The 11219-nt window shown below is 37.8% G+C and overlaps 1 protein-coding gene across 6 annotated transcripts; it reads right to left on the bottom strand.

The window, feature by feature from the left end:
* Window positions 1-206: 206 nt before the first annotated feature.
* Window positions 207-10562, bottom strand: fubp1 (far upstream element (FUSE) binding protein 1). 6 transcript variants are annotated; one of them, XM_048162937.1, is made up of 21 exons: window positions 10337-10562; window positions 9644-9737; window positions 8331-8372; window positions 7421-7456; window positions 7281-7317; window positions 7125-7171; window positions 6944-7015; window positions 6783-6840; window positions 6537-6699; window positions 6048-6146; window positions 5846-5947; window positions 5640-5742; window positions 5308-5547; window positions 4984-5144; window positions 4633-4778; window positions 4449-4525; window positions 4180-4305; window positions 3787-3861; window positions 1266-1325; window positions 834-991; window positions 207-562 (listed from the first exon to the last, which is right to left on the bottom strand). In XM_048162937.1, the coding sequence occupies exons 1-21, from the start codon at window positions 10427-10429 to the stop codon at window positions 554-556; spliced, it is 1998 nt and encodes a 665-aa protein (XP_048018894.1). In that variant the 5' UTR covers window positions 10430-10562; the 3' UTR covers window positions 207-553. The 6 variants fall into 6 exon arrangements, with proteins under 6 accessions (XP_048018894.1, XP_048018890.1, XP_048018893.1 ...); XM_048162933.1 differs by having other exon boundaries at window positions 7125-7173; window positions 7286-7317; window positions 10337-10540; XM_048162936.1 differs by lacking the exon at window positions 3787-3861 and having other exon boundaries at window positions 10337-10540.
* Window positions 10563-11219: the final 657 nt, after the last annotated feature.

Raw genomic sequence — 11219 nt, 5'->3', positions numbered from 1 at the left:
TCTTAATTGCGACTTTAAAATAGACCAGGAATCAAACTAAAAATCAAGGGTAATATAGACAGTTGGAGAAAAAAAAACAAAAACAAAAAAAACAGGAGCAACATTTTCTTTCTGTAAATTTGCATACAAGACCCCCCACCCTGTCCCAAAACAGGAAATTCAATTTTCACAACATTCCCCACCTTTGCACCCCACTTACCAACACAGGAGGTTTCATTGTTTTATTGCAAAACACAACAGGCATATCATATTAAAACTGAGATGATTTACATGGAAATGACTAAAGTTTAGTCTCAAAACTACATGAGATACAGGAGATACAGGAGCTGGAATGACCAATATTACCCGACTAAAAACAAACCGTTCATTTACAAGAGTGGCAAAACAAAAAGGAAAAAAATATATATATATATCTTGACTTTGGAGCCGGTCTGCGATCTAGCTTAAACACTCAAACCAATGAAATTAAGATCTTCATCATGGCGTCTGCATCCAAACATTTAACAAAGGTTTTTTTCTGACAATGTAGCATTTACTTTATGTCCACTTCACATTACTGGCCCTGTGCAGAAGAAATACATAAGAAATACACAACATGTTAAGAGCAGAAACATTTATGCAACACCCTCCCAAAATAAAAAGAAAAAGAAAAGAAAATAGATAAAAGAAGCCTGTTTGAGGAGGAAAGTGTTTGGTTAAGTGTTGTATCGATGACTCATCTGGAAACCTGCTGAACCTGTGGAAGTAAATGTTAGAAAAAAAGGGGGGGGCAAAAACAGTACACATGCACATCTGAAGAGAGCAAAAGGCAAAATGTTTTAGTGGAAGTGTACCTGCTGAGCCTGGGGTGCAGCTCCCATCGCCTGAGGGGCGCCTTGGCCGTAGTACGCTGCCTGTTGGCGGTAGTACTCTGCCCACGCTGCACTGTAATCTGGCTGACCTCCTGGCTGAGTCGTCGCTGCTGCTGCAGCCGCCTGAGGAGCAGCTTGACCTGAGATTAAATAAAACCCAAAGCATTAATGATAGGTGAAGCAATATTGTTAAATCACCAATCAGTACGTGGTTAAATCTAATGTCCGTGACAATGTTTGTAAGAGGGGGAACGACCCCGGCCACACTATCTCGGATAGCCGGGACAGAAACCCACTACTTTACTCTAGGGCAGCTGAGTCCACAGCAGCTCTACTGCAGAGGACTGTGAAAAGAGTTGCAGCTGCCCAAAACTTTTAGAAATCGAGGCATCTACATTCACATTCATGTCTCACCTTGTTTCTTATAGTACTCTTCCCATGCCTTTGTGTAGTCCTGCTGAGGCTGTCCTTGACCTGAAGAGACAAGATCAAACAGACGTTAATCATGAGCCTACACAGAACATTCACATTGAAGATAACTGAATTATCTATTGACAATTCTGTCATGCAACTATTAAGTATACCACCAAATTCATTATACAAAAATCTAAGTTTAACTAACATGAGAATAATGGTTCGATTAAAACATTCATTGAAGATTTAGTTAGTATTAAGACTTTCAAATTTCAATATTTTCACATTTAAGATTTATAAGCAGGGCTGGGCGATATGGCCTAAAAAACAAACAAAAACAACAACAATAAAAAATTTCTCATAAACTACTTTGTCAGAATGACAAAAACTTGCCAAACAGCTGAACATTCCACAAATCTGAGGCAGAATATTCAAAACAAGTATTTTTCCACATCAAAATATACACTAGTTAACTTAAGTAAAATGAAATATGGCAGATTTCTATCCTCTTCATTAAAAATCCTTACAACCACCACTGTGACGCTTTAAAAAGTTCATGAAGAGATCGTAAAAATAATCTATATGAATTAAGCAGTTTAGTCCAAATTTTCTGAAGATAATAGATCATTTTCTTTATATGATGAACAGACTGAATTTAGGCTTTTATTTATATATAAACATTGATCAGTGAACAAAGAGGAGCTCAACCGAACCTGCTTGATGCGCAAGAACAAATGTGTGCTGCGTAACACATGGGAATGAACCTCATTGGTTCTCTCTAGCAAGCCTGCTTGAGCTTCCGTTACCATGTGTAAGCAAACTGATGTGTGCGTTGATGAATGTTTACATGTGAATAAAAGCCTAAATTAAATCTGTTCATCATATAAAGCGATCGACTCTCTTCAGAAAATGTGGACTAAACAGCTCAATTCATATTTAGTTTTATGATCTCTTTATGATTTTTTTTTTTAATCAAAGTGTTAGTCGCATAGCGGTCTGAATGAACAGAAATCACTCAGATTTCATTAAAATTACCTTCATGTGTGTCTTACGGGTTTGAAACAACATGAGGGTGAGTAAATGACAATTTTCATTTTTGGGTGAACTAACCCTTTTAATAGAATTTTTTTTTTTTTTTTTTTTTTTTTCCTGCATGTTCTAACAGGTGATAGTTTGTGTTGCCTGACTTTGACATCTTCGGCACAGCTTACAGTGCTGGCTGCAATATTAATAATATGTGTTTTGTCTTCTAGAAATGCATATTTGACAGTAGCTTGAGTTGGGATGTAGATTTAAATTTATGTTAATTAACAAAAATGGTAACATCTGTAAAAATATAAAACCTCAAAGGGTAATGTTTGAGTTAGGAGTCTACTTTTATTGAAATTAACCATTGGTCATCCATAGTATCATACATCTGGATCATGATAACCATGGGTAAAACCACACACATAGCACCTTACTACCATGGTAAAATGTAACTATATGGTTCCTATGGTATTTGTTATAAAAAAAAAAAAAAAAAAACATTAGCCTAAATACATTTTTACTATAAATACATGTGCACAAATGCTATAGCTTAATGACAAAATTTCTCATTGCTTCTTTAATGCATTTCTACAATAATAGTATAAAATTCGATAGGAATATACCATATTTCTGCCACATTACCATATGGATACCTGGAGCACTGGGAGTTTTCCCAGTGGGCTGCTGTACAATGTGGGTCAGCCAGTTACTATTACAGTAAATCCACGTTAAATGATGGTGGTTTGTAGATTAAAAGGCCTTCTAACTGGATCGTCCATGGTGAAATGTTTCTTGTGTTTGTCAGTGCTATTGAGAATGTCAGCGCTCTTTCTTCTAGTTTAAACTAGTTTAAAATCACTGAAACATTTGTGTTCTTGGATGAATTCAAGCGCTTCTCACTAGATCTCACAGCGTCGTTTAGTGGTTGCGTGATCGAGACCAATCAGCAAGTAAATGCATCTGCTCTAGTAAGCTTATGCTGCCATTTGAGCCAAGAAGATAAATGGTCCGTGTGGCACAGTTCAAACGAATAGCGTTGCTTTGTTCAGTTTTTGGTACATAAACATATCAAACTTTTGTTATAATTGTATCAAGGGAAATTTTATCATGATAATAATTATCGCCCAGCCCATTTATAAGTGCAACTGGCATTGAAATACAGTAATATCAGGCACAAATTTGGAAAAGTATATATTTATCCATTATAGGCATATACGAAAAATGAGCATGAGGTTTTCAATGTGTTAATCCTATTCTACCTGTTGAGACACTACAGCTCCTCATTCTGAACAGCAGGGTTTGAGACCAATATTTCTGTGGACAAGCACCCAAAAACAAACAAACAAACAAACAAAAAAAACTCACGCCACTAATTTCCCTCCCAAAACTCCAAAAGTAAAACAGCACTGATTGGCTATTCAAGCCCTGCTGCTATTTACCCTGATCTCTCAAAGAAAATAACCTGAAGCTACATTTGGCAAAATATTTATACCCAATTTCTTGTAATATTCCTCCCAGGCCTTGGTGTAATCTGCCTGTCCACTTTGACCTGGAGCTTGCGGGTCACCTGTTAAAAATGGTACAATTTGAGAAATTGACAACCATTCTTTCAAAGGCTGCAGAAAGTCCTCCACCTGGCTAGGTGGCGCACTTTGCACAAACAGGTTGAGTGTCTCAGAAACTGCCCTGTCCATGAGTGCTAGTCGAAAAAGGCCACCCCAGATCAACGGATAAAGACTATTATATATTAAAAAAAAAAAAAATTGGACATTGTACTGTGCAGTGATGGCTACACTGAAAGGCTAATAAGAACTACTGTACAACAGACTGTAGATCTTTAGTGAAGGGAGGGTGGCAGTTTTGTGGAGTGCAGGTAAAAACGTACCTTGTCCGTTGGACTGGGTCGTGCCTGGGGCTGCTGAAGTGGGTGTCATGGGGCCCTGGGGCTGCTGCTGGTACTGAGAATAATAGGCTGCCCATGCGGCAGCATTAGCATCAGCTGCTGCTTTATCTGGAGAACAAACAACAGCTTAGCCAACTTAATTTTTCCTCCAACAGACAACTGAAGTGGCAATGACTGACTAGCAACGAGGAAAAAAATTTGAATACTACCTCTCTGAACCAACCCTAATTAGCACAGCTATGGGCACTTACTGGGATCTGGCTGCCCTTGCTGCCAGTGGGGGTATCCGTTGCCCCAGCCTTGAGGCTGGTATGGTGCTGGAGGGCCACTGAGAATAAAATTAAGATACACTAAGTTTCTCAAATTTAATTGACCCATTAAGAACAAGTGAAAACAATGACATATGCTAAACATCATGAAGCAGAAAGTTCTTACTGTGGTCCAGGAGGGCCCTGGCCATAGGGCCCAGGGTTGTATGGGCCCATGGGAGCAGGAGGTCCTGGTGGACCAGGGGGGCCATGAGAAGGACCTCCGTGGGGCCCAGGACCACCATGAGGGCCACCCATAGGACTAACTGGACCCTATAACAAACCAAAACATTTTAAAACCACAATGAAATCTGAAAATTGATTTTTTTTTTTTTTTTTTTTAAACAGAATGTTGCAGTACTTATAAATTCATATGCCCTCGTAATCTTTAATCAAAAACATTAACTATCTTCATTTCATGTTCACCCAAAAAATTAGCAAAATTTTGTTAGACTTAGTAGAAATCAAGGCACTCAACTCCAATTTTCTCCTCAACCAGTTGCCTGGCGTAATCAATCTGTTGGGGTGACCCACGGACTGTAAAGATCTTTATATTAGGATCTGAATTAGGTGGAGGGTTTCTTTGTAACTCTATCCTGGCTCCAGACTGCTGGCTGATGCTCTTAATTGTTTCACCCCCTATAGAGAGAGAGAGAGAGAGAGAGAGAGAGAGAGAGAGAGAGAGAGAGAGAGAGAGAGAGAGAGAGAGAGAGAGATTATGAAAACATTAATTTATTAACCAATTAACGACATAAAATTGCATATCCTTTCAAAGGTAAAGTAATTACCAGCAACAACTAACCTTTGCCAATAATGAGTCCCGTCTTCATGGAAGGCACAGTGAAAGTGAATTCTTGCAGGCCTCCAGGAGGGCCCATGTTCCAGTTTCCCTGCCCACGGCCTCTCCCTCTGCCCCCACCATGACCAGGGGGGCCTCCTGCCTGCACACTTCTCAGTAGGTCAGTTATGATATCTGCTGCATGCTGTGCCCTGTCTGGAGGCCCCATGATCTGAGCGATCCTCTCTGGTGTGGTGCCATCATCTGAAGCAAAAAAAAAAAAAAAATATCTGTGTAAAAGAGCTGAGAGAGATTTAGATTTTGCTTTACACTGCAGTGCATATTAATTCATTCACCTGGTTTGAACTGAATCCTCACACCAGTATCATTCTGAATCTTCTTGATCATTTCACCATTCCTGCCAATCACAATTCCCACTGCAAACCTTGGCACAGGGACCTAAAGCAACAGCAAAATAATTTCAATAAGGTCAAAATTCCATTTAAGTATATAAAATCACACAAGTCAAAATATTAGGTGCATCTCATCAAGCAGTACTTACATCGAGACCACCTTCTCCACCGCTAACTCTTGAACCATATTCTCCTCTCTGTTCCCGGAAACCCTGATCTCTGATCAGATCCATCACCATGTCTTTTGCTTGCTGTACAGAAAAAGACATGCCATTTAAAAATATTATGGATGAGTTTTCCATAATTTGGTAAAATATCGATGTAGCAATGCAAATGCCTCAATGTACTCACCTGAACTTTAAAAGGATCGCCGGAGATCCTGAGTGGTTTATCAGCACCTGTGTTTTGGGGTCCATCTTGAATCATGACCATTTTGACTCCAGCACGTTCCTGTTAAACAAGTTTTGCACAATTACATTATACATTTATTAATTTAGCTGTTGCTTTTATCCAAAGAGACTCACAAAAGAGGAATACAAAAAGTGATTCAGCTTTAAAGGGCAATAAATATGAAGCACTTAGTAATACAAATGTTTCAGACATTGTTGGGAACAGTACCAGCTTGAATGGGGAGGAACTAAAGAATATTGAGAGCACAGATGAAGGAATAGTGAAAACATAGATGGATTCAGTTAGACAGTAGGATTCAGTTAAATTTAAGTGAATGTCTCAAACATGTAAAGAGATCAAAGTCTTCATAGCTCAAAGTCAGAATAAGTAGGAATCACAAACTAGCTTTGAATTAATGCATTCTGCTTTAACTACATTTGTGCACCTTACCTGTAACTGTTTGATTGTTTCTCCACCCTTTCCAATTACCAGACCCGCTTTAGAGGCTGGGATCATGATCTCCTGAACAGACATCCCTGGTCCATCATTGTGGTGGAATGCTGGAGAAGGTCTGCCTTTCTCTACAATCTCTGAGAGCAACCTCTTTGCAGTCCTATTATGGAAACATACATTTATTGTCAACCACTTAAAATACTTATTTTAACCATAAACATTTCTAAACGTGTTGATACTCACTGGATTGCATCAGGTGAGCCTGTTAATGTCACTGACCTCTCAGGCATGCCACCACTGTCTGTTGGGTATAGTGCAGAATAAGAGTTTTCATTTATGCTCCAAAGAGCAGACAACAGTCAGACTCCGACACACAATGTCAGGGCACGGCAATTTTGACTCACCAGGAGCAATCTGTATTTTGCAGCCTGAGTCTTGCTGGATTCTTGATATCTGTTCTCCTCCTCTTCCAATAACTGCAAATGAGTGTTTAATTAACGCTGCATTATTAATGAGTTTTAAACAAGTCTTCAAAAGCATCTAGTCATAGATATGAATTCAGAACAATCAAAATGGTCAACGTACTGAAGCCAACCATGCCATCTGGAACCTTGTACTCTTCTGATATAGACCTGCACATAGACACGATAGCATCATTAGAAGGTGCAAAGCAGAAATGTATGTAATGTTAAAAAAAATACAGATTAACTGTTGCATTAATACTGATTAAAAGAAATTTACCTTGGTGGGCCACCCATGCCTCCCATGGATGAAAAAGCTGTGGCAAATGAAAGCATGAACTTATGAGATGAGCAAACAACAAAGCCACATTTAATACATAATCAGTTTAATGTTGAAAAAAAGAAAAAAGAAATGCTTACGATCACTTGGTGGAACCTTCTTGGTTTCTGGTTGATCTAAATAGAGAAAAAAGACAGCTTAGACTAAAACAACTAAAACAATAACTTTGTAGTATCGAAAAATGTTTGAATTTTTTTATGCAATTGGAATGGCATGAAACTTTGTGACTTTTGCCACACAAAAAATGTACATGATTTGAAAAGTGGTATTAAAAAGTCACAAATGTGACAACCACAGGAAATTGATGGAAAATATGAAAAAAAAAAAAAAAAAAAAAAAAAAAAAAAAAAAAAAAAGAGAAAACATTTTTGGGGATACAAATCAGCCTATGAAAAAACTAAAAATAATTTATATCCAAATGCATAAATTAAAAGTACATGAGTTTAAAAACACTGTTGTCATCAACTAGGGATTGCACAACCCTGTATGTATATCTGCATATGTCTTAGGGCACAGATATACAGGCAGAGAGTTAGTAATGGACATTTCACGATTAACCATGATTTAAAACATTACTGTGAATTAATCGTAAAATGTTTCTGTTGCATGGAACTGTTGCAACTTTCACAAAATGAAAACAAAATTACACTAGCGGTGCACCAGCTTAAAGTGCCGTGCTTACAGACACTGAGGTTACTACTCTACACACTAGATTAACTATGCCAGAGGGACCAAACAGCGAAGCTTTATTTCCACCAAAAAAAAGAGAAAGAAATAAAGAAAATAAATTCACAAAATAATTTATTCTAGATTCATGTACATGTAAAACACAGAGGGAGTAACATTAGATTGAGTCCATCAACACCCCCAAAGCTTCACAGTCCTATAGCTCGTCCTGGGTCGACATTTCATTCAGTAATGTTAGGCAGTTTTGATTTATATGCTGTTTAATGCTGTTGATCACGTCATTTTTCATATGCATCTGCTTACATGTGAGATCGCTCGTTTCTGCTTCTTCGTCTGTGTATTGATCTGGAGATAGTGAAAACATGGAAAGCCGGAAAAACTAGTCAAAGACGAGAACTTTTCAATAGCAGAGAAAGAGTTAAAAGGGAAATACATAGCTAATATTTAGCTTATATTTAATTCCAAAGAGACAAAGATTGATTATTTTTATTTTCATTGTGATTTATTACCCCCATTATACTATTATTTGTTTAAATGAAAAAAATAGAAAATTTTTTCATCATGTTTCCAAGTTCTCATGTCCAAAAGAAATGTAAAAAGAAAGCACAAACTGAAAAACACTAAATCCTTTTGTGATCTATTTCCATTTGTTATTTTCAAAAGAGAAATACTGGCAAGGAAGTTTACAGAGCAAGGGTCACCTTTCTTTAATTCCAATGGGAGAGATGGGCTTTTTGTTTGTCTTTATTATTATTTTTGTGCTGTATTATTTGGTTACTGTGTAATTTCTGTTTCAAAAGGTGGCAATAAATAACACTTTAAAGGGTGTTCATATGATTTTATACATTAGTAGTGTTGTAAAATTAATGAATACAGAAACAGTGATTATTCCTCACACAATAATCGTACCAACAAAATCTAAAATCTTTTCATCCCTAGTGCTCACTAGGGCTGGGCGATATATCGCATGCGATTGTCACACGCATTTCGTCAGTGAAGCCGGTTCCCTGATTACGATATATCGCCCAGGCCTAGTGCTCACACATTAAATAAGTTACAAAAAAAACATCTGGAAAAGTTTTTTGAAGCGACTCGAGATCATTCAAGCACCCTTTGTCAGTCTGTAAAAATATACCTCAGATTTCTTGTCAAATCTATTGGTACAGTCAATCACAAAGCTCTTTTCCATTTTAGATGTTTTTCGCAGAATTCACGCTGAAAACCACAAGTCTTTTTGCCACTCATTGGGCGTAACTGCAGTCACTCCGGCCGACCGTGAAGTCACGTGCATACCTACTACATTTAAAACTCGAGTGATTGTAAGCAGTCCTCAAGATAATCTCAACTTTTCTTTCATGCCGGCTTTACAGCAAAAAAAAAGTGTAAAATGTCTTTCTAAAATTTGTATTGTTTTATAAAAGTACAACAGACAAATTAAAGATGAAGGGTTCAGCTCAATATAAAACATTACAGAAAAATATATTATTTAAGAAAATCATAGCACATTAATTCATTAAAAATGTTACACTTATTTAAATCAGTTGTGAATAATAATGTAGTTTACACTGACAAATATCCACAATAATAAAGCCACAACATGGCTCCTATGAACTTACCTCCATCTTCAAGGGGTCTCTTCTGTCCTCCATAACCAAACTCATTGGAGGCTGGAGAAGGGGGTACACCATCACCTCCTATTTTTGCAGCAATCTACAAAGACATTGTGAATTACAAATTTAAACGGTTTTCGAATACCCTGTGTAATAACCCTGTAACATATGAGTATGAGGCCTGTACAGAGTCTCTACCGTTGTCCTGAACAAAAATAGATCGACTCGTCAGCACCAAAAAAAAAAAAAAAAACCAAGTAGAAAGTTTCGATTTCCTGTAAATTAGTACAAACTCCGCTTACTTATAGAAATGGCTGAAACGAAACTACGGACTCTATTGAGACCATCCTATATCCAATGGCCTAATTCCAACTATAAGCGTCTGGTTGTTTCTAAATTACAGTTTGCGTAAATTTGTGATAATGTGGAGCTAAAACTATTGTTTTCTCTTTAGTCTATAATAACTTGAGCGAAACATACGTATGATCTATAAAACGTCATTCTTCTTCCGTTAAACCTTGAAATACGGGAGTAAAAAATAAAAAAAAAACGCGCAAAACTGAAACCTCTTTGTTGCAACGCATCAAGGCCTCACATTAGCACGTTAGCTAACGAGCTCGTTACGCTTCGTATTGGATTTTACGTTACACGGAAAGCTTGGACACACAAAAAATTTTCCGACTATTTCGAAGCACTCACTTGTCTGGCCCTCTGAAGAGCGTCTTTAAAAGCATCGTTCATCCCTCCACCGGCGTTTGAGGACGGCGGAGCCACGCTAGAATAGTCGGCCATGTCTGCAGGAACAGTCTTCTCGAACTGAAGGAAGATGGCCGTTAGGCGCGAGAGTGATGAAGAGAACTGACTGCAGCCGACCCGATCCTGATCCAACTTCCGGTCGACACACTATAGCGGAAATGGAATAAAAGTCCTTGCTTCCTTCTAAACGTACCGTGGCTCCTTACTGCTGTTTCTACTAAAATAACAATTACGACAGTTATCATATATGACAACTGAAGCCTCATGAAGCTTTGAGGCTTTCCCCTGATTGTCCCGGGAAAAGATTCAAAGCTTCGAGAGTGTCGAAAACAGCGTCATTTGGTGTTTAGTAAAAAATGAAGCAGTCAAAACTCGGAAAGAAGCGGATGAAACAGCCAGACATTCCATAGGCTAAATAGATTTATGTTTCATGCACAAATAAATGCCTAGCTGTGTGTGTGTGTGTGTGTGTGTGTGTGTGTGTGTGTGTGTGTGTGTGTGTGTGTGTGTGTGTGTGTAATTTCTCTCTGTGATAAGTTAATTTACCCATTAAACTGTGGCGTTTAATGTCAGTATGAATATCAATATGATGTAATGGAAGAATAATGTACAAATACATAATGTTCGTATTTGCTATTGCATATAATATTGCATATATGGCAAATATTTTATTTTCCTGAAATAATCTGAATTATGACTTGTATGGGTATTTAACAATTTAATTGAATAAGTCTGAATGAAAACTTACTTGTATCTGAGGGACAGGGGTGAACTTACTGATTTAGGGCCCTAAGCGATTCCAGGTATGGGGCCCAAACAGTCAAAC

The sequence above is a fragment of the Megalobrama amblycephala genome, linkage group LG17 (assembly GCF_018812025.1).
Source record: "Megalobrama amblycephala isolate DHTTF-2021 linkage group LG17, ASM1881202v1, whole genome shotgun sequence".
NCBI lineage: Eukaryota > Metazoa > Chordata > Actinopteri > Cypriniformes > Xenocyprididae > Megalobrama > Megalobrama amblycephala.
This window is presented reverse-complemented; position numbering and strand designations above follow the sequence as displayed.